This window comes from Tupaia chinensis, unplaced genomic scaffold (genome assembly GCF_000334495.1).
Source record: "Tupaia chinensis unplaced genomic scaffold, TupChi_1.0 Scaffold141173_1, whole genome shotgun sequence".
Taxonomy (NCBI): Eukaryota; Metazoa; Chordata; class Mammalia; order Scandentia; family Tupaiidae; genus Tupaia; species Tupaia belangeri.
Window position 1 is genome coordinate 1,790,653 of NW_006201036.1, and position 24,141 is coordinate 1,814,793.

At 48.1% G+C, this 24,141-nt stretch overlaps 1 protein-coding gene across 1 annotated transcript in view; it reads right to left on the minus strand.

Annotated features, from left to right (window-relative positions):
- Window positions 1-18,471: 18,471 nt before the first annotated feature.
- The window catches only part of SPTLC1 (serine palmitoyltransferase long chain base subunit 1), a gene marked incomplete at its 5' end in the record, with an annotated part of 52,456 nt that continues 46,786 nt past the window's right edge, over window positions 18,472-24,141 (minus strand). Inside the window, 3 exon segments of the mRNA XM_027766115.1 lie at window positions 18,472-19,837; window positions 21,221-21,294; window positions 23,022-23,139. Of these exon segments, the coding sequence (XP_027621916.1) occupies window positions 19,744-19,837; window positions 21,221-21,294; window positions 23,022-23,139 (286 nt within the window).

Below are 24,141 nucleotides of genomic sequence, written 5' to 3' on the forward strand. Positions count from 1 at the left end.
CCTGAGAAAGAAGTTTGCTCAAAAGATGCTTCGAAAGGCAAGGAGGAAGCTTGTCTATGAAAAAGCTAAGCACTGTCATAAAGAATACAGGCAGATGTACAGAACTGAGATTCGCATGGCCAGGATGGCAAGAAAAGCTGGAACGTCTATGCACCTGCAGAACCCAAATTGGCGTTTGTCATCAGGATCAGAGGTGTCAATGGAGTGAGTCCAAAGGTCTGGAAGGTGTTGCAGCCTCTTCGTCTTTGCCAGATCTTCAATGGCACCTCTGTTAAGCTCAGCAAGGCCTCAATTAACATGCTAAGAATTGTGGAGCCATATATTGCATGGGGGCACCTGAACGTGAAGTCAGTAAATGAACTCATCTACAAACGTGGTTATGGCAAAATCAATAAGAAGTGAATTATTTTGACAGATAACTCTTTGATTGCTCGATCTCTTGGTAAATTTGGTATCATCTGCATGGAGGATCTGATTCATGAAATCTATACTGTTGGAAAATGCTTCAAAGAAGCAAGTAACTCCCTGTGGCCCTTCAAATTGTCTTCTCCACAAGGTGGAATGAAGAAAAAGATCACCCATTTTGTAGAAGGTGGAGATGCTGCCAACAGGGAAGACCAGATCAACAGACTTATTAGAAGGATGAACTAAGGTATCCACCATGATTGTTTTTGTAATCTGGTCAGTAAATAAAGAGTGGCTATTTTTAGACTGAAAAAAAAAAAGGATATCCTAATTGCTGTTGACAGCTACTAAATCATGAAAGTGCATAATATTATTCAGGCAAATGTTTTCTTCTTCTGAATAAGGGAAAGAGAACATGGTTTAAGTGGTTCCCTCTTGTGAGACTATGGCTGAAGTTGAGGTGGAACTCTCTCAACACAATTAGAGTTTTCCATGTTCATGTATTACCTCCATAGGCTTTTCATTTTAAAAGAAAAAAGAAATAATGTCAAATAACCTCATCAATATATTTCAAAAAGTTAAAGGGAGTATCTTACTTAAGAGTCACCAGATAGGGCCATATGGTGGCAAAGCACTAAGACGTGATCTTCTGCAAGGCAAGCTCACGTGAGAAGGTTTTTGTCCACATCACGGACCTCCCTGAGTACGACTTGCACATGCACGCCCATGATCTGGAACTGGCGGGAGGCTGAGAGGGATGATGGTGTTAAAACTCTGTTGGGGGTACTGTCTGTCTCTCTGTCTCTGTGTCTCAGTCCATTATTGCTTTGGTAACAGAAATATCTGAGACTGGATAATTTATAAAGAAATAGGGATTCGGGACCAGCAGATGGTGTAATGGTTACATCACTGGACTCTCACATGGTTGACCATGGTTCAAGTCCTGGACCCGGTGACTTAAAATACATGCCAGGTGTATGTGCATGCATGCCCAAAACCCCAAGAGGAGAATGGAGGAGAAGGGATGCAGAGTGGCCATCCTCCCTGGGGAGCGATTTCTTATATTCTGTCTTTTTGGTGACCACATGGACCCTATAGCAAAAGTATCTCTTAAAGAAAAGAAAAAAGCAAACAAAAGGGACTTACTGACTCACCATTCCAGTGGCTGGAAAGTTCAAAGGCATAGGCCCGACATCAGTACAGCCTACAGCACGGCTGACGATGGTACAGAGGTGGCAGGTGCATGAAGAACGCTGCCGGTGCTCTCTCCTGTAGTCACCAACTCACACGAATTAGCTGCCCCTCCCCGCCTGGAGCTCGAACTTACCAGGTCACTCAAGGCATCATTAATCTATTCATGATAAGCCTATCTCCATGATGTAATCATCACGATCCATTTGCTGCCCAGTAGGCCTCACCACCTCCCAACTCCAAATTCCAAAACATGAAAGTCTGAGGGACAACCCATTACACAAACTACAACACTATGTGTCTCTTATTCATGGGGGGAAAGCCACTCAAACAATAATAATAACACTTAGCAGGTTGCATAAAATAAAAAATTCTAAATATAATTCCAAAACAGTGGCTACATGTTATTCATAAACTGAAAGGATTCCAATAAAATAATTATTTGACAAATATAAAGAGGTTTAATAAAGTGATTTTTTTTTCTTTTTTAAATTTTGCCAAAGCGCACGTGCATTTGCCAGAGAGAGGAGAGAGAAAGTGGGAAAGCATGTCCTCTGGGGAATGGTCACATCACAATTCCTTCTCCTCCATTCCTCTTCCCTGGGTTTTGAGCATGTGCACACACGCGCCTGGCATGTTTTCTTTCGAGTCACTAGGCCTGCAGCTTGGAACACACAACTGGCCTTATGCGATCCAGCCTGTGGGGCCACTACACCACAGGCTGGCCCCAAATGCATCTTTCTTTTTTTTTAAAAGAGAGATTTTTGCTATAAGGCCTATATACTTGCCAGAGAAACAGCGAGAGAAAGAGAGACATAAAGTAAAAAGTCATCCTCCAGGGGGATGGCCATGTCGCAATCCCTTCTCCTCTATTCTCCTCTCAGGATTTTGGGCATGCATGCACACGTACCCAGTGTGAGTTTGAAACCGCCAGGTCTGGGACTTGAACTGTGATTTACTATGTGGGAGTACAATGACATAATCATTATGCTATCTGCTGGTCCCACCCCCAAATTAATCTTATATAAAAATTAAATAAATCTCTGGGACCAGCAGTTGGCATAATGGCTATGTTGCTGGATTCCCATGTAGTTGACTGCAGTTCAAGTACTGGACCCAGTGGCTTAAACTCACGCCGGGCACGTGTGTGTGTATGCCCAAGATTCTGAGAGGAGAACGGAGGAGAAGGGATTGCGGCATGGCCATCCCCCCTGGGGGGTGATTTCTTGCTTTCTATCTCTGTCTTTCTGGCGAGTGCATGTGCCCTATAGCAAAAACCTCCTCCATCCACTCTAAAAAAAAAGAATTAAATAAATCTCATTTACCCTACAAAACATTTTTACCAGGTTATGAGAATAGAAAAAAGTGTTTGGTAGAAAAAATGTAGATTAAGAATGAAATATATGGGGAACCAGCAGTTAGCGTAATGGCTATGTCGCTGGACCCACATAGTCGACCGCAGTTCGTGTCCTGGACCCGGTGGCTTAAAACTCATGCCGGGCGCGTGTGCGTGCGTGCCCAAGATCCCGAGAGGAGAATGGAGGAGAAGGGATTGCGGCGTGACCATCCCCCCTGGGGGGTGATTTCTCGCTTTCTGTCTCTATGTCTCTCTCTGTCTGTCTGGCGAGTGCACGCGCCCTACAGTGAAAATCTCTCTCAAAAAAAAAAAAAAAAAGAATGAAATATATGTAAAATACCAAAGTGAAGCAGGCTTCATAAATATAACTGATGGATTTTTTTTAAAAAAAGAGTTATTTTTCTTTTAACTTTATTTATCTATTTTAATTTGACTAGAGAGGTACAGAGCGAGAGTGAGAGAGAGAGAGACAGGGGAAAGTGAGAAAGCAACCCGCCAGGTCTGGGACTCAAACCACGGTCTACCATGTGAGAGTCCAATGTCTTTAACCACCATGCCACCAGCCGGCCCCCCAATTGATGCATCTTTTATTTCTAAAGAGTTTATGATTTCCAAAGTATTTTCCTTTTCTAATGTGGGCTTAATTATTTTTTCTAAAAATACAACAACTGTATTATTACATTTTCAAGTCATTCCAGGAAATAAAAAAGAACCTAGCTGGCATTTCTCAACATTCTAGGATCTAGAAATAACCACCATTAACACTAGCTTTCCCAAACCAAAGATACAACAAAAGAAGAAAGCTGCATATCAATATCCCTAATAAACATAGAAGCAAAAATCCTAAACAAAATACTAGCAACTTGACTTCAACAGGACATCAGAAAGACTATACGCCACAGCCAAGTGGGTTTTAGTCCAAGAATGCAAGAATGGTTCAGGATACCCACACCCATAAATGTGACACACTGTATCCACAAAATGAAGGACAGAAGCCATAGGAGCAATAGACATGGAGAAAGCATTCAACAGAACACATTCCTTTATGATAAAAGTGTTCAACAAATTATCGCAGAAGGAATGTGCCTTGGCACAATAAGGCCATACGCAACACACACAGCTAACATCACGCTGAATGAGGGAAAGCTGAGAGCCTTCTAAGAACTGACATGGAACAAGGATGCCCCCTTCCACTGCCGTTATTCAGCATAGTCCAGGAAGTTCAAGCTAGAGCAATAAGGCCGGAGAAAGACCGAGGGCATCTAACTTGGAAGGGAGACTGTTCACGGACCATATGATCATCTCAGTGGGGTTGGAGGCAGCACGCGATGGAATTCCAAAATGTGTTATAAGGCACAAGAAACAGAACAGCATGGTACTGGCATGTACATGTGGCCAGTTAGTTTTCAACAAAGGTTCCAAGAACATCCATCGATTAAAAAACAGACAGACAACGGGACCAGCAGTTAGCATAATGGCTATGTCGCTGGACTCCCATGTAGTCAAATGTGGTTCGTGTCCCGGACCCGGTGGCTTAAAACTCACTCCGGGCGTGTGTGTGTGTGTGCCCAAGATCCCGAGAGGAGAATGGAGGAGAAGGAATTGCGGCTTGGCCATCCCCCCTGGGGGTGATTTCTCGCTTTCTATCTCTCTGTCTCTCTCTGTCTGTCTGTCTGGCGAGCACACGCACCCTATAGCAAAATCCTCTCCAAAAAAAAAAAAAAAAAAAGTAAAAAAACAGACAAACAAACAAAAAAAACCCAGTCTTTTTAGGGCCAGCAGGTGGCATGGAGGTTAAGGTGGGATCCCATATGGCCTGCTTCATGGTTTGAGTCCCAGACCCAGCAGTTTGAGAAACATACCAGGCACTTGTATGCGCGTGCCCAAAATCCAGAGAGGAGAGTGGAGAAGTGCTTGTGGCATGGCTGTCCTCTCTGAGGGGTGGGGGGGGGGGGATGAAGGTGGGGATGGGGAGAGAGGAGGGGTGGTTTTTCACTTTGTTTCTCTCTCTTTGTCTCTCTGTATCTCCAGAGAGTGCACGTGCCCTATAGTAAAAAGTTTAAAAAAAATAAAAAGAAGGACAGTCTCATAATGAAGCTCGGCCTGTACCTCTCGCCAAATACAAAAACTAGCTCTCAATGGAGTCCAGACTTCAACCTAAAATTGGAAACAGTGAGGTTCCTAGAAGAAAACAGGGAAACACTTCAGAATATTGATAAGGGGAAAGAATTACTGAAAGAATTCTCAGAAGCACAGGCAACAAAAGTAAAAACAGACAAATGGGATTATATCTCATGAGACAGCTTCTACACAGCAAAGGGAACAATCAACAGAGTGAAAAGACAACCCACAGAATAGGGGAAATACTTGCATACCACCCATTTGACAAGTAATTAGTAACTAGAATATACAAGAAATTCAAAGAACAACAACAACCAAAAAAAAAAAAAAAAAGGCAACCCACCCCCCCCCCCATTTGACAAGTAATTAGTAACTAGAATATACAAGAAATTCAAAGAACAACAACAACCAAAAAAAAAAAAAAAAGGCAACCCCCCCCCACACACACAATTTAAAAAATAAGCATAGCCAGCACATGGTGTGATCGTGAAGACAACTAGATTCCACATGGCTTCCCACGTAGTTCAAGCCCTGGACCCAGAAGCTTGAGAAACACACAGCACATGTATGCATACACGCCCAAAAATCCCTAAAGGAGAGAGAAGGGACCATTTTCCACGTTGCGGAGTGGTTTGTGGGGGCACACACAATTTAAAAAATAAGCATAGCCAGCACATGGTGTGATCGTGAAGACAACTAGATTCCACATGGCTTCCCACGTAGTTCAAGCCCTGGACCCAGAAGCTTGAGAAACACACAGCACATGTATGCATACACGCCCAAAAATCCCTAAAGGAGAGAGAAGGGACCATTTTCCACGTTGCGGAGTGGTTTGTGGGGGTGATTTCTCTCTCTCTCTCTCTCTGTGTTTGTTTCTGCTGTTAATCACATGCTCCCTCTGGGAAAACTTTTAAAAATGGGCAAATGACTTGAACAAACAGGTCTCAAAAGAAGATGTACAAATTGCAAACAAACATATGAAAAGATGCTCAGCCTCACTAATCATTAGAGGCATGAAGATCAGAACTCATCCCAGTGGGAATGGCTATATCAAAAGAGACAAAAGATGACGAATACTGGTAACGATGCTGAGAAAGGGGCATTCTGGTTCACTGTTGGTGGGAATGGAAATTAGTACAGCTGTTGTGGAAAACAGCGTGGAGGTTCCTCAACAAACTAAAAACAGAACATCAAACGATCCAGCAGTCTCGCTAGTGGGTTAAGGAAAGGAAGTGAGTATGTCACAAACATACGTGCAGCCCAGTATTCACTGCCATACTCCGCATAGTAGCCAGGATATAAAAAGGTTTATCAGCCTTAGAACGGATAGAGAAAATGTGATAGACAGATAGCTAGATACACAGTGGAATACTACCCAGCCCTTAAAACGGACGAGATCCTGTCATTTGATGTTAAATGGGTGAGCCTGGAGGACATTGTGTTAACAGAAACATGTCAGACCCAGCAAGAGAAAAACCACACGTTCAACCCCCTATGTGACAACTGAAACAAACAATCTCACTGAGCTAAGGGATGCAGAACGACTGCTAGAGGCTGGGAAGGACGGGGGAAAGGAACAGAGGGATACCGAGGAACGGAAAGAAGGCGCGCACAGAGAGGAAGAGCGACGCCTGGTGTTCTACGGGACGGAGGGAGTAACTAGCTGGGGTGTTCGACCGTTCCCAGCAAGAGCGGTGACGAAGACTGAGTGACGGCTGTGCTAACCATCCTGAGTGCAGCATGACGCATGCGTCCTTGTGCTGTAAAATCATACTGTGCCTCTGCAACCATGGACAATTACTTCACGTTTAAGAAAACGCTGCCTGAGCTCCACTCCAGACCCACGACTTGGGCTACACGTACCTAACACAGGTGCACATCTTGCATAGAGAGTAATGAGGACAGGAGCGGATGACAAACACACCATCTTGTCCAGGAGAGCAGTGTAATTTGGGGAACTGTGATTTGGACCCTGGGGCCAAACTGCTTGGGCTCTATCTGGACTCCACCTCTTACTAGCTGTGTGACTGCGGATGAGTCACTCCACCTCTCTGTGCCTCAGTCTTCAACCAGCACCCACCTCCCAGAGTGTTCCTGACGATCAGAGTTAACACGGACAGAGTGCTTAGAACAGCGTCTGGTGCACAGGAAGATTGTGCAACGAAGCGACATTTTTCTCCCATCTGTTTTCCGGCAGCCAGAGGCACCAGAAGAGGGGAAGCCTGTCCTAGGCCTGGGATCTGTGCACTCTTTCTTTTTTTCTGAGAGGTTTTTGCTATAGGGCACGTGCGCTCGCCAGAGAGACAGAAAGTGAGAAATCACCCCCCCCGGGGGGATGACCACGCCGCAATCCCTTCTCCTCCCGGGATCTTGGGCAAGCACACACACGTGCCCAGCGTGAGTTTAAGCCACCAGGTCCGGGACTTGAACCACGGTCAACTACGTGGGAGTCCAGCTATGTAGCCATTACGCCAACTGCTGGTCCCTGCACTCTTTCTTTCTGTCCTCTTTTTTAAGTTTGAGAGAGAGATAGAGAGAGAGAGAGAGACAGACAGGTATCCTTGTCAGGACTTCACCGCTCCACATTATTCCCCAGCCTCCCAGCCATCCGGGATCATGGGTACAACTAGCATGTTTGGGTTAACCCGGGAATCAAACCCAGGACCCTGTGTGGCTCCAGTATTGCCCTGTGGTGCCCACTGCCTGCACCACCAGAGCTGGGCCCCGTGCGCTCCTGGAGGTTTTGTCAGATGTTGCAGGCCCAAGGTCATCCTTTGCTCGAGGAGGTGTCTGAATTCCCTGGGTTCCAGGCTGCTTCCCAAGACCTCCAGGGATCCTGAGGATGGGCTGTCTGTTGTCTCCTCAGGAGCCTCCTGTGGGTGGGTGGGGATGCCCAGCAGCAACCCGGAGGAGGGTGTTCTCATTTCCTTAGCTGGCTTTTACGTGCGTTTCCACACCCTCCCTGTAACTTCGTTCTCTGTGGAGCTTCTTCATGCCCCTACACCTCTGCCCCCGCACCCCTGCACCACTGGGAGTGTGCATCACCTGGACGACTGTGTCAATGAGGCAGGCAGTTGCCGAAGCGACTTGCTCTAGGCCGCACAGCTCTGTCTGGAAGAGCTGCAGCCTCGTAAGTGCACCGAGAGCGCAGGTAACTTGCTGTCCGTAATTACTCAGTAAATGGATGTGTGCAAGCCTCTGGTCGGGACAGGCCCCCGTGCTGGGGGCGCAGGGAAGGAAGGAAGGGTGCTCCCTCCCTCAGGATTTCCCAGCCTAGAAGGTTTAGAGGGGTTTCCATCAATGCAGGGGACTGGAGCAGTTTGTAACAGAATGAACGTCTGTCAACATGTCTGAAGAGGGATAGCTGCAGACACAGCCAGGCTGATCTTAAAACACGAGAAGCTGACTCTAGACTTCTGGAAGAGAAAACACGGAAATGTAAGGGTGGCCAAGAACATTTTAAAGAAAGGAAGATGGGAGACCTGTCCTACCAGACACAGAAACATTAAAAATCACCTTAGCGCAGAGTTCAGGCATGGCTGAGAGACAGGCCACACACCAGGCGGCTACGAATACCCGGGAGCACCTGAAACCGCTGGGGGAGAGTGACTGCCATCCTTCTGGGGTAGCGACCACTTTCCAAGCAAGGCAACGCTTCCAGGCCGTGATAAAAGAGACTGGCAGCTACGCCAAGACAAAAACTCGAATGACAGAAGGAGAAATACCGGTGGTGTAGACAGACACAACACTTGTTGGTATCTACTGAAGCCTCTGAATGCTCTGACTCAGCGGTTCCAGTCCCGGGATCCCACATCACAGAATCTCCCGCGGATGCACATAGAGTGACACGTTTGAGGAAGTTCATTTCAGCACTGTCTGTCACAGAAAAGAACCTTGCTATCTGTGAAAAGAAACTGAATGAAATAAATTGTACTACACTTAAGCTACAGAGTACCCTGCAAGGACGGGGAGGAAAGTGCTGGAACATTCCTGGTGGCGTCAGGACACTCCAGCTCGCTGAGTTTCTGACACGCCATTTGAGTAGGGTGAGTAAGTGTTTAGGGACTGTTCTTGGAGGATAGCCAGCACAGTGGCAGGAGAGCTAGCTCTGGGGAGGGGTGTGGGATTGGGTGGAAATAGCCTCCTTGTTCTGGGGCTGTTTAATAGGAATATTTATCTCTTGTGTAATTTAAAAACTGTAAACAGCAGCAGAGCGAGGCTGTCTGTAGGGAGCATGGCTCTCGCACGTCCACTTTAAGCCAGAGTCAGACGATCGCCATGTCCTCAGGCACACAGGCAGCAGGTGACGAGAAACAGGCAGGCGGGAATAAGAGTGCCTGCCGCCAGCTCCTCCCGGCGCTCGGCTCCGAGCAGTGCTCGTAGGCCATCTGCACCCGTGAGATGCCAAACCGGGTTTCTTCTTCACGCGAGCCAGAGACCTCAGGGACTGAAAAGGCACATGTGAGAACCATTACGATTTCTCACCGTGGTCCTGAGTGAGGCCCGGGTCTCGGAGGCAGGGGAGCGTGGGGCGTGTCTGGCACTTGGTCCTGCTCTAACTCAACGACTGCTCAGCCACATTCCCAGCATTCTCAGAGGGCGGAGGGCTGGACCTCGCTTTATCGACTCCGAGCTTGCAGGCTGAGATCATGGGTTTCTGTCTGTCTTTACCCACCCCTCCGATAGGGTATGTACTCACCAAAGACACAAACAGTGAGAGGGAAAGAAATCACCCCCGGGGGACGTCCACGCTGCGGTCCCTTCTCTTCCATTCTCTTCCTGGGATTTAGGGCACACACATACAAGTGCCTGGTGTGATTTTCAAGCCGCCAGTTCCAGGACTTGGACTGTGGTTGGCCATGTGGAAGTTCAGTGCCTTAACCCCCCCCGCCACCTGCCGGCCCCACGGGTCTCTGTTATCTGGGGGAAACTCAGGTAGGCCATCCACATGTGCCGATCTTACCTCCTCTTTCCTGTTCAGTGGAATCCCCAGAGGATGCACGGGTCAGTGGCTGAAGAAACACACCATTGCAGCAGCTCGAGGAGCACGGTCCCCCTCATGGTAAGGTCTTCGGACTGAGCCCGAAGCAGAGCTGCTCGGCTCCTGAGTTTGTCAGCCACTGTGCAGAAGTGGAGGTGGATTCAGAACTTATTGCCAGGATATCTGGATTTCCCAGTGGATCATCCAGGGAGCTGGTTCTAAGCCATGTAAATGAAAGGGGTGGAAATATTCCTTTCCCGGAAGTCGTCAGAGTTTGGAGGGCTTTCTCTGAGGCATCTGCAGGATGAATCATGGTCCTGGATTTCCTATCAGTGGCAAGTTCTTATAGGAGACTCCCTGCTGGAGCACGTAGCAAGTAAGGTGTCCGGCCAACACCAGCCTACAACGACAGCCAGCAAAACACCAGTGCTGAGACACTGTGCGTCCACTGCAGGAGGCAGGCCCTGAGAACTTGGGGACAGCGTTGAGCCCCACTGCACAGAGGGGGGACGATGCTGGCTGCGACTCAGTGAGCAGTCAGAACAGCGCCAGCTTTAACGTTTCATCTGCATAGAAAGCTTAGCAGGCCAGAGGGCCTGTGGCTTCAGTTACCAGTCAGACTTGCACACGTTTCTATCCTTTATTTGCATAGACTCAATTGCGGACTTCGTAGGAACGATTTCTCCATAAAAGGCCGAGTCTTGTCGCTGGCCCTTAGCCTCGTGACTAAGGGAGCCAGACCCTACATGGCCAACTGTAGTCCAAATCCCAGGCCTGGCTGCTTAAAAGCACACGGGACATGGTGTATGTGCGCCCCCCAGTCCTGACAGGATGGAGAGACGGAGGGGAAGGGATCGTGGCATGATCACACCCCCATGGAAGGTATTCATCTCTGTTTCTGTCTTTCTCTGGCAAACACATGTGCCCTCTGGTAATTAAAAAAGAAAAAAATGAAAAGAGAAAAGGAAAGGAAAGAGAAGCCACGCCCAGTCTTCTCCGTTCAGAGGTAGATCTGCGACCTGGGCTATAACTTGGGCTTACATCGAAGGCGTAACACACTCCTGCTCCCTTGCTGACGAGCCACACGGTAAAACTCCTGTCAGGTATTGATGGTGTGCACAAGGGGCAGTGGACTCTCTTGAGCATAACAGTAAAGGATCAATGCCTTTGTGTTTTCAAAAGCCATTTGATCTTGGGACCAGCAGTTAGCGTAATGGCTATGTCATTGGACTCCCATGTAGTTGACCACGGTTTGATTCCTGGACCCGGTGGCTTAAACTCACACTGGGCGCGTGTGCGTGCGTGCCCAAGATCGTGAGAGGAGAATGGAGAAGGGATTGCGGTGTGGCCATCCCCGCTAGGAGCGATTTCTCGCTTTCTGTCTCTGTCTCTTTCTGTCTTTCTGATGAGCACACATGCCCTATAGCAAAAACCTCTCCAAAAACCAAACAAACAAACCATTTGATCTTAGTCAAGCCATGGTCCTAACAGTAATAATTAAGCTATATTTATGGCATACCATGTCAGTGCTGTTGTATTTGCCTGGCATCTCCTCACCTGATTCTCACAGCCGCTCTGTGGCCTTCGGTGCTATTCTCATTCTGCAGATGAGCAAATTGAGGCACAGGGAACTTGAGCAACTGTCCCAGTGCAGGTGCCTGGCTTTGAGCCCACAGTCTCCTGCCCCTTCCCCACAGGGCGGTCAGGTGCCTCCGTAGACATCGCAGGTGTGTGGATGGATTGAGGGGCTCAATCAGGACGCAGCTGTGAAGAACTTGCTTCAAAGTTACTCCTCAGGGAAGAAAGAGGTGGGACAGGCTCGAGGAGACGGAGACACCTTGAGGACAAATAGCAAGCATTTGGGAAAGGAACCCAACATTTGAAGCTCTCTGGCTCGTATATTTTCATCCAAGTTGGACATCGGTTGGTGTGAGTGAGAACAAGCAGGCCTCTGTCCCTTCCGAGAGAAAGGTGTGGGCATGTCTCAGTGATGGAGGTTGCCTGGAGCCAGGTAGAGCTTCCCACCCTGACCTGGAGGAAACACTAGAGGAAAGAACTTGGGATAGCTCTAAAACTTTCCTTCATCCCAACTCCAGCTCCACAGGTTTGGACTTGTCCATTGAGGAGTGGGGTCTTGTCCAGGGACTCAGGCTACTGAGTAGTGGGCCTCCTTCCTGTTCTCAGTTCTGGTGTACTGGCCCCTGGGGCTGGACACGCTGCCCTGTCCTGCAGCACAGACTCCTGTAAGTGTGGTCATGGGCGACCTGGGTAACAGAACATTTGCTGTGATGACGAAAGTCGATGCATTAGTAACTGGGTTCGTCATCCATGGCTCGCACTTGGAGGTGGTCCAGCGGCCTAGAGTATATTCGCAGGGCTGTGTAGCCATTGCCACTTTCCAGTTTTCCTCTTTCCTTCCTTCCTTCTCTCTTTTTTGTTCTTTCTTCTATTTAATTGCCAGAGAGGGCATACGCTCACCAGAAAGACAGAGACAAGGAGGGAGGAAAGGCACCCTTCCAGTGGAGCATGGTCATGCTGCAATCCTTTCAAGTCCATTGTCCCATCTTGATGGATTTCAGGTGTGCATGTGGGAGCCGGCTCCCTTCACCGCGGTGCCATGGAGCTTCTTCCACTTTTAGAGTGTCTCTGTTACCTTCAAAATATCCTTCATGCTGGAGGGCAGTCAATGTATTCTCACCCCCAACTGCAGGCAGCCACAGGGTTGTCATCATCTCTCTCAATTTGCTTTTCTGGGCATTGAATATGTTAATGTATAGAACCACAGAGTGTGTGATTTCTTCAGCCTGATTTCTTTCACTGAGGATGTGAAAAAAATTATATTCCTTTGAGATTCCTTATATTCCTTCAGTAGTTCTTTTCTTTTTTTAAGAGGTTTTCGCTATAGGGCGCGTGCGCTCACCAGACAGAGACAGAGACAGAAAGCGAGAAATCACACCCCAGGGGGGATGGCAACACTGCGATCCCTTCTCCTCCGTTCTCCTCTCAGGATCTTGGGCACGCATGCACACGCGCCCGGCGTGAGTTTTTTAAGCCACCAGGTCCAGGACTAGAACCGTGGTCAACTATGTGGGAGTCCAGCGACATAGCCATTACGCTTTACGCTAACTGCTGGTCCCAGTAGTTCATTTCTTTTCATTGCTGAATCGTAGCCCAATGTATGGATATTCCACATTGATTTGTTCACAAGCTGGTAGACATGTGGATTGTTCTAGCCTTTGGCTATTACAAATAACACTGCTATGGACATTTATATACAAGTTTTGCATGAACTATGTTTTCATTTCTCTTGGGAGAGGAATTACTGGGCCATAATGTCTTAGTCTGTTTGGGTTGCTGTAACAGAATACCATAGACGGGCAGCTTCCAAACGAGATGTATTTATTCCTCACAGTTCTGGAGCCTGAGAAATCTCAGATCAAGGTGTAGACTTGATGTCTGATGAAGAACCACTTTCTCTCCAGGTGGGAAAGGCCAAGGAGCTCCGCTGGGCTTCTTTTATAAGGGCACTAATCTCGTTCGTGAAGGCTTTATCCTTGTGATCTAATCAGCTCCCAAAGCTCTCACTTCTTTTTTTTTTTTGGAGAGGTTTTCACTGTAGGGCGCGTGTGCTCGCCAGACAGACAGAGAGACATAGAGACAGAAAGCGAGAAATCACCCCCCAGGGGGGATGGTCACGCCGCAATCCCTTCTCCTCCATTCTCCTCTCAGGATCTTGGGCACGCATGCACACGCGACCAGCGTGAGTTTCAAACCACCGTGTCCAGGACGCGAACCGCGGTCGACTACGTGGGAGTCCAGCGACATAGCCATTACGCTAACTGCTGGTTCCTGCTCTCACTTCTTAATACCCTCACAGTGTAGAGTAGGTTTCAATGTATGAATTAATTCTGGGGGAGAAAAAAGTATTCAGACTCTAGCACATATGATACTTTTGTTAACTCTTTTTTCCTTCTTTTAGAATTTGGCCAGAGGGTGTGTGTGCTGAGACAGAGAGAGAGGGAAAGCAAGAAATAACCCCCAGTGAGGGATGGCCATGCTACAATCCCTCCTCCTCTTCTCCTCTTGGGATTTTAAACATGCCTACATACACAGTTTCAAAGCCACCGGGTCTGGGACTCAAACAATAGTCGACTATGTGGAAGGCCAGGGATTTAACCATTATGCCATCTGTTGGTCCCCAGAAGTTATTAATTTTTAATAAAATAAATTTATCAATTTGTTATTTTCTAGCTCATGCTGTTGATTAACTCAAGAACTTTGTAATTTTAGCTCTTACATTGAGGGCTACAGTCAATTCTGAGTTCATTTTTGTATACACTGTGAAGTGTAATTTATGTTTTGCCTCCCCCCCCCCCCGTTTGTTTCCCACCTAGGGGCCAGCAGATGGTGTGGTGGTTAAGGCACTGAATTCCCACATGGCCAACGGCAGTTTGAGTCCCAGAGCCAGTGGCTAAAAATTCGTGCAGGCAAATGGAAAAGGGATTGCCATGTGGCCATTCACCCTGGGGGATGAGTTTTCATTTTCCTTCTCACTCCCTTCCTCATCCCAAGCACACTCACCCTAAGGCAAAAGTCTCTTTTCCCCCCTCATCTCAAGGGTACTCACTCTAGGGCAAAAGCCTCTTTTTGCCTATGCTTGCTGGAGAGATACAGACAGATACAGTGCGAGTGAAAGTGAGAAATCATTCCCCAGGGAGGATGGACACACTGCAATCCCTTCTCTTGGGATCTTGGGCACACACGCACGTGCACACGGCATGATTTTTGACCACCGGGTCAGGACTTGAACTGTGGTCAGCCATGTGGGTATTCAGTGCCTTAACCACCACACCATCTGCTGGCCCCTAGGTGGCTGCTATTTAACCTACTACAATATCTAATTTTCTCAGTAACATTAATTAAAAACCAGCTTCTAAATTGTCTTGGCGCTTTCTTGAAAATTAACTGACCAGGAGGATTTATTTCTGGACTTGCAATTCTGTTCCATACTAGCTTACTAACTGCAGTATTACAGTGAAATCTGAAATTAGGTAATGTAAATTCTACTTGGTTCTTAAAAATTGTTTTGGTTATTGAGACCAGCAGATGGTGTAATGGCTACGTCGCTGAACTCCCATGTAGTCAACTGCGGTTTGAGTCCCGGACATGGTGGCTTAAACTCATGCTGGGCACGTGTGCGTGTGTGTCCAAGATCCCGAGGGGAGAATGGAGAAGGGACTGCGGCATGGCCATCCCCCAGGGGGTGATTTCTTGCTTTCTGTCTTTTTCTGGTGAGCACACACGTCGTATAGTTAAAAAAAAAAATCTCTCCAAAAAAAAAAAAAAAATTGTTTTGGTCACATTTCCCATATACATTTTGGAATCAACTTATCAATTCATGCATGAAAGCTTCTTGAATTTTGATAGGGACTGAATTAAATCTAGAGATTGATTTGAGGTATCTTCTAGTCCATGGACTGGCTCTTCATTTATCTAAATCCTCTTTAAAATTTTTATAGCAGTTATTTTGTAGTTTGCAACGTATAAGTCTTTTACTTTTTGTTAAACTTATTTTATTCTTTTTGATATTAAGACATTGTTTCCTTGACTTGATTTTCAGATTTTGCTTATAGAAATACAACTAATTTTCGTGTTGATCTTATATCCTCCCATCTTCCTGAACACACTTATTTATTTATTTTTTTTGCTATAGGGTACGTGTGCTTACCAGATAGAGACAGAGAGACAGAAAGAGAGAAATCACCCCCCCAGGGGGGATGGCCACGCCACAATCCCTTCTCCTCCGTTCTCTTCTTGGGATCTTGGGCACGCACACACACGCACGCGGCTTGAGTTTAAGCCACCAGGTCCGGGACTCGAACTGCAGTCGACTACGTGGGAGTCCAGCGACATAGCCATTACGCTAACATGCTGGTCCCAACACACTTACTTTTTAAAAGATTTAATTGTACGTATCATTTTTAAAAAACTTGCTATAGAGCATGTGTACACGCACAAGAGGGAGAGAAAGCCATCAGGTCTGGGACTAGAACTGTTGTTAACCATGTGGGAGCCCAGTGCCACCTGCTGGCCCCTGAATACATTAGTTAATTCTTGTTTTTTTTTTTTTTTAAAGAATTATTTATTTAATTTTATTTATTCATTTGTTTTATTTATTTATTTTAATTTGACCAGAAAGACACAGAGAGGGAGGGAGAGAGGGAAAGTGAGAAAGCAAGCCACCAGGTCCGAGACTCAAACCATGGTCGGCCATGTGGGAATCCAGCGCCCCTATCCACCACGCCACTTGCCGGCCCCAGTTAATTCTTGGTTTTTAGTACACTCCTAAGAATTTTGCATGTAGTGTCATGTCATCTGAAAACAAAGATTTTTTTTTATGTCTTTCTTTCCAATATGTGTGACTTTAGTTTTTCTCCTTTATTATTATACATGCTAGATTATGCAACAAAATTTTGAATAGAAGTTAAGCATGTTTGGATCTTTGTTTTTGAGGAAACTTGTTATGTAGGTTCCTTTGTCTAGCTGTGGTACAAGGATAATGTCCTCATAGAATAAACTGGGAGGTGGGAACCAGCAGTTAGTGTAATGGCTATGTCGCTGGACTCCCACTTAATTGACTGTGGTTCACGTCCCGGACCCGGTGGCTTAAAACTCACGCCGGGCGTGTGTGCGTGCGTGCCCAAGATCCCGAGAGGAGAATGGAGGAGAAGGGATTGCGGCGTGACCATCCCCCCTGGGGGGTGATTTCTCGCTTTCTGTCTCTATGTCTCTCTCTGTCTGCCTGGCGAGCGCACGCGCCTTATAGTGAAAATCTCCCCCCCCCAAAAAAAAGAATAAACTGGGAGGCGTTTCCATCTTGTCTTTTACTGAAAGAAACCCGCGAACGCTGGCATTACTTGTCAACTATGCGAGGGAGTTCACCGGTGAGGCTACCTAGATCTGCACACTTTTGCAGGAACTCTTTCGTTAGAGTTCTATTGAGATTTTCTATTTCTTCTAGGCTTGGTTTGCTCATTTGTCTTTTTGGAATATGTTCCTATTATTTAAGTTCCCTGACCTGCTGGCTTAAACGTCCAACATTCCTTTATACCCTTTCTGATTTCTGTGAGAGTGGTAGTGATGCTGCCCCTTTACGTCTCGATTTCGGCAATGTGTATCTTCTGTTACTTTCTTGGCCGGTCCAATTAAAGGTTGGCCAATTCTGTTAATCTTTCTAAAGAGACTTTTGGTTTCAGAATTTTGTTACTCTTTTTAAAGAAAGACTTTCAGTTTCGGTCATTTTATGTATTATTTTTCTGATTTGCTCTCTAATCTTTATTTTCTTCCTTCTGTTTGTTTGGGTTTAACTTGTCTTTATTTTTGCACTTTCATAAGGTGGAAGGTTAAATTGATTGGAACCTTTCTTCCTTTTTGTTTTTGAGAGCTCTTTGCTATAGGGTGCTGGCGAGACCGAGACAGACAGAACATGAGAAATCACTCCCCAGAGGGTATGGCCATGCTCTAATCCCTTCTCCTCCATTCCCTTCTCAGGATCTTGGGTATGCATACAAATGCGCCCAGCGTAAGTTTGAAGCCGCTGGGTCTGGGACTCGAACTGCGGTTGACCATGTGTGAGTCCAGTGACGTAACCATTCCGTCATCTACTGGCCCCTCAACCTTTTTAAATTGAGACTTACATAACAGCCCAGCATGGCCTGTCCTGAGAATGTTTAATGTATGTGTTTCATATTTGGAAAAAAAATTTTTTTTAAGATTTAATTTTACTCATCATCATCATTTTTAAACTTGCTACAGGGCATGCACACTCACCAGAGACAGAGAGAGAAGTGAGAAAGCAAGCCACTACGTCTTGGATTTGAACTGTGGTCAGCCAGGTGGGAGTCCAGCACCTTAGCCACCAAGTCAGTTGCTGGTCTCCCACCCCTTTTGATTTTTTAAAATATGTCACTGCATTGTAGTCATGCTATAGTTTTAATATATAGACTTCATTTTTGGTTCTTGTTTAAAACCCAGGTGTTCAAGGGCTGAAGCTAAGCAACACTGTTTTGCTCCACCATCTTTCCTAGAAACCAATCATTTTTTTAAAAAGCAATAAACATCTAGATATTGCTGTTTTGAATCGCAAAGGATTATAAACCAAGGTTGAAAGTTACTATTCTCATCTGTTTATGAAAAGAATGGCCCTGGAATTGTTGTTGTCTTATATAGTGACCTAGGGAATGTCAGAGTCAATATATCCGTTGGTTAGGTGTAAAGAAAGACACCAATACATGAAATGAGCACTTCCTAAAACAAAATAGAATATGTGCACGAGAGCTGGGCACCACCCCAGGGCTACGGAAAGTCGGAGCAGGAGACTCCCCAGTGGGTATATCACACACCCACAGACTGGCCATCAGGGATGGAGGTTTATTTCATTAAAAAACAAAACAGAACAGATTCGTCCCCCAAAGAACACCGAATCCTTTAAAGCAGCAGCAATCACAAGGCACATATGTACGAAATACCTCAAGCAAAATAGAAACTGAACATTAAAAAAATAGGTGTTATTTAAAAAGACAGTGAAGACCATTTGTTAATATGAACATATATTATAAAAAGGACGTTATTTCTCGTTCCCTTCCCCTCCGTGAAAGGGACGGGGGCAGGATGTAGGGGCGACTGCGGCACACGCCACAGACCCCGACGGCATTGCTTGACTTGCTCATGAGACAGGTAACGGAGGGCTTAAAAATGTTGTCAGTGCTTTCACATTGCTTTTAGATATGTGGATCGATAAACTGAAAAAAGAAACTATCCCCTCAGCTTAGAAAAAGCCTGCAGTTATACCTCCCAAGGCAAGCCCACCATACAAAAAAGGAACATCTTTGAGATGGTCTAAATACAAAGGACATAATTTGTATTTTTAGGATCAACACAGTACGCCTCTTCCGAAGACAGATTCGAAGTCAACAGACAATAAATGTAAAATTCAATTGCATTAAAATAAAATAGTATCTGATTTAAATTACTGCTCATTTCGGAACTACAACAGGTATTTTCTGGGTAGGGATGCTCTGGTTAGAAGTGGTGTTTAATGTTTAGTAAATATAAAAATTCTAGGATCCAAATATATTATAATGGAAAGTTTACAACAGCTACACAAGCGTTCCTTTAGCCACCATTTAGCTTTCCCCCGACGAAGACGGGAAACGTGGGGCTGAATGAGGCTTCAATCACGTACTTGGTTTCCTCTATGCTGGTGTTCCCTCAGAGCTGCAAAGTCCTGTTCCTACGGGACATTTCGGAGTCAAGGAGTGCGTACAGGATGCGGCCATGAGAAGGGAGAACAGAGAAACTGAAGCTCCGGTTGAAAAGACAACAAAAAGGAATAGAAAATACTAGTATAATAAAACATTTAAATAGCACTATTAAATAGCACAATTTAAACACCAGTTATATACTGTCACTAGTTTTCCTCTTTAAAAAATCTGTTCCCGGGCTTTTAAATGTGTTTTCTTTTAAAAAAGTGTAAGCATCCTTCTCCTGGCCACGCACTTGGTCCGCTCTGCACAGCCAGGTAACAGGTTCGTCACGGTCCCCCAGCCCTCCTCTGGCCACGCCTGGCCAGTGGGGGCCTGAGAAGCTGCGTGTCGTGTGCAGGAGGCCAAGAGGCCCTGGGGCCGGCCTAGAGCAGCACCTCCTGGGCCACAGCCTTGATGGTGGACGCAGCTTTCTCCAGTTCTTCCTCTGTCTGTTCCACAGTGACCACGACCCTGATGCTGAGAAACAACAAGGGACACAGAGACCATGAGTTGGCAGCAAGGGCCGCCCTCTAAGGCTGAACCAATCCCACACCATGGTTTTGTGGGGCTCCCCTGCAACTCAGCCCGCCCACCAGCTTCCCTCTGTCTGCTGCTGCTTCCTTGCTACTGCGGCAGATGTGAGCAGTATGACAGGCAGGGTTGGCCTGCAAGCTAACAGCACGTACCAGCCACCAGCCCAAGCCATCAGAGCATACCCAGTCATGGCATCTTGCCGTGGGACTCTGTAGCCTCGGCAGAGGGCAGAGCTCGCCACTGCACGGTCAAGGTGTGGGTGTTCGTCCCCGTAATTCAGTAAGCAGCTAAACATGTACTGGCTCGACAGACTTCTGCCGCCTTCTCTTGCCTTTGTAAACACCTGCTTCACCCACTGGGCACATATTTACTGACTGCTGAGGGGCTTGAGGCCAGGGCATGGGGTACCACGGGCACAAGGCCAGGATGGCCCTTGTCTTCACGAATCTGCCATCTAACTACCAAGTAGAGGTAGATGACGCACCTGGGCAGGGACAGCGACAGCTCGGGGGTGGAGGGGAGGACGGTCAGGATGCGTTTGAGCTGCTACCAGAGCGAGCACACAGAGCCCTGCTGGTTCCTGCTGGCAGAGTCCCCGGCAAACCTCCGGAGGCACCCGGTCTTCTCCAGGCCCTCTGCAGCATGGGCCCTGGGCTTCCAGGTATGCCAGTGGTCTCTAAGCCCTCGGAAATGGGCTAAGCCACTCACCCAGCTCATCTGCTGGAGGCCGTGGTGCCCGCCAGGCACCCGACAGTCACTTACTGGTTTCTCCAGGCTGGGCTTATGTGCCACCTGCTCTCAAAGGCCTGAGCTTGTCCCAGGGCAGAGGTGACGTGCCCCGTCCACGATCCCTGGCCTGCGCCAGCAGGACAGAGCTGGGTCTCCTTCAGCAGCCTCCACCTGTGCTGTGGCTTCTGACTCTGGGTACACCCTGCCTGGCCTGGCTTCCTAGGTGTCGGCTGAGTGTCTGCTCTGGCCGGAAGGGTGGCCGACCACCATCCAGACCGCCATCCCTCCCGGCAAGGGCATCCCCATGGCAGAAGCTGTGGGCGCAGCTTGGGCACACAGTAGATACCAGATGACCAGACCCTGTCTGCTCCTAGGGTCCCAGACACTTCGTGGCGAGTGGGAGGCCACACAGTGAGTCTGAGGGGGTTTCCGGGGAAATCAGCACACACCCCGCTCAGGAACAGAAAGAAGGCCAGGCCCTGTATGTGAGCATGGATGCTCCACCTCGTCCTACCTATGTTAGCCTTCCAGTTCTGACCACATCCCACAGAGGCAAAGAAGGGAGACCCATAGGGCCGTCCTTCCCTGGGAACCGACCTGGGAGGGGGGAGCCACTTCTCTTCTTTGTCCAGATAGCGTGCCTGCGTCAGCGCAATGCCTCTGCTCATGCACTGCAGGGAGGAGAGGAGATGAGACCGCCAGGCTTTAGATACCCCGGGACCCAACGGCATGACCCCCTGGAGCCCCAACAAAAGTTTAAATTTACGTCTCCAAGTGACACCTGAGCATGGAACTCACTGCAGCAATGGACCATCCCTTCTGCTGTGGCGGGTAGTTGTCATGAGCCCCTGGGATCATGGAGCACCAGGAGATGTAGCCAGGGCCACTCAGACCACATTTTTTTTTTCTTTTTTTTTAAGAGAGATTTTTGCTATAGGGCACATGCACTTGCCCAAGAGACAGAGAAACAGAAAGTGAGAAATTACACCACCAGGGGGAACGGCCATGACGTGATCCCTTCTCCAGCCTCCTCTCGGGATTTTGGGTGTGTGTGCATGTGTGCCCAGTGTGAGTTTGAGGCTGCTGGGCCTGGACCTGAACTGCAGCTGACCACGTGGGAGTCCAGAGACATAGCCATCACACCATCCACGTTACATGGTTTGAGCACTGTAGGATAGAGGATGGCTGGAGCTGGAAGTCCTGCAGCCAGAGGTGGCCTTCACGCCAACAGTCATGGCATGGAGAGGGTATACGGGAGGTGGCAGCCATCATCATGACCCCAACACGCATGTCAGCCCCAGGCAGAGCAGGAGTCCCTGCAAGGAACCACCAGCAGCACGAACCCCATTTCCTTCTCAGATACATACGAGGTTTATGTCAGATTCAACCAACTGGTGGCACAGTGGTAATGGGGAACAGGTCCTGGGTTTGGCACCGGGGACCTCCCTGAACACACCAGGGAGGGTGGGGGCCTGTGATCGGGACCAGCCTAGCCTGGGAAGGGCTGCAGCACGGGGGCCCTTTTGTCCTCCTCATGGAAGACATAAAAGGCAGTGTCCCAGAGCGTGCTGGGGCTTTGCAAGGAGCAGGAGACGCAGCCTGAGGACAGTGAGGAGGGCAGACCTGGTAGGGACAGCTGTCCTGAGGAGGGAAGAGCGAGGGCTTTCCAGGACATGCTTCTCAGTGCCCCAGTAGGAGCCAGTAGGAAGTCGAGGGGCAGAGGGTAAAGCGAGTCCAGTGACTCACTCCGCAGCCAGGCAGAAGTGGTCGTGGTCGTCCACCTCCCTTTTTGACTACTAACGCATGAACATCAGGGCCACGGTCACCGGACGGACTCTGAGCCACAGCTGGGGGAGTGATTCCAGCACACCACGCCTCCCCGATTGCACTCACCACAACCTGGCTTTGTGAGTGCTGGGTGCAGCAGCTTCGGGGGAGCTGAAACGACTGTCCCGTGAGGCCTGCGGCCTTCCCGCTCTGGTAAGCTGCATATGCAGCCAGGCAGGGCCAAACTCGGGGAAGACAGTGCATGAGGGCAGCTCCAGGTCAGGCTGGGCCAGCATATTCCCCTCTCTCTCTTTCTCTTTTTTTTTTTTTAAAGTTTTTGCCTTAGGACATGCGTGCTCACCAGAGAGGGAAAATGAGAAAGCACCCCACTGGAGGATGGCCATGCTGCAATCCTATCTCCTCTCAGGATTTTGAGCACGCACGCACACGCGTCCAGTGTGTTTTTCGAGATTCTGGGTCTGGGACTTGAGCTGTGGTCAACTATATGGGAATCTGGCACTTTAACCACCATGCCTGCCACCTGTAGGCCCCCAAGAAATCTTTCTTAAAAATGATGGGGAAACCGTGCCTGGGATGAGGGTAGAGGTGATGTGGGTAACTGGACACTTACTAGATTTACAATCTTCTGAAGCAGGTTCACATCTTTCTCCCGAGACCCAGTGCTCTCTTCCAGCTGCAGGTGGAATGCCGGAGAAAGGGACTCTCCTACCACCTTTAATCCAGAGATGCTGAGGACAGGAAACAGACACAGCCATAAATCCCTCCCTCTTGGGCTCAGGACCTCACACAGAGGAATCTGACGAGGATAATGTCAGGGCCCACTGAAAGGAACAGAAACACAGGTCCATGGCAGGGCACACCAGGCAGCGACACTCCAGTTCTGACAGAGGCAGGCCGACTCGTGCTCGGGGTAGCTTCCTCGTCTCAGAGAAGGCATTTCTGTGGGCATGGGGCCGAGGATGTCCTGCTCTGGGAGGCCTGCCCTGTCCTGTCCAGGCTCCCACCCTTCCCTTTGCCAGTGCTTCCCAAGCCAGGTCCCAGTCCCCGTGTCCCCCACGGCCCACTTGCGGGGAGGCTGGCCTGCTCCATCATTGCTATTGGATCTGCGGGATACCTCCGTGGATGACTTGCTACCATGTACAGCGTCAGGTTTCCTAGTTTATTATCTAAGGCTTTAGCTTGAAATTTTATCTCTGGTAAATTATAAGGAAAATTTCTGATAGTAAAAGCACTTCTGCAGCTTCTCGGGGAGGATGACAGACTTCTACAGGGTGAAATCTTAAATCTTCAAGTGACTACAAGGCCACCATGAGGACCCAGCCAGGCTGCTGCCCCTGCAGTGAGGCCCATGGTCTGCCGTTGGCCCACCTCCTGGGCACGGTGCCGTGAGGCACATCCACCTGACACTGAGTTACGCAGTGCAGGGATCTCCGCTCAGCTCGCTACAACTGCAGAGCCAGATGAGCACTGGCTGATGGGGCTGCAGGCCCTCTTGCCTGGGCGCTGCTGGCTACCCCCTTCTCTAACTGCGATGCTGGACCCTCTCCAACAACAGGCTGCAGTTCTGTATCTTAGGCCTTAGAATCCAGAGCATCTGGCCCGTGGGGGAACCTACTAATAAGTGACTCGCCTAGACACTAAGCAATCTGCTTTCAAAACCATTTCCTTTGTGAATTTCAGATGTAGTAACCTTGTCCACTAAGAAGTACCATCATGGTTTATTATTTTTC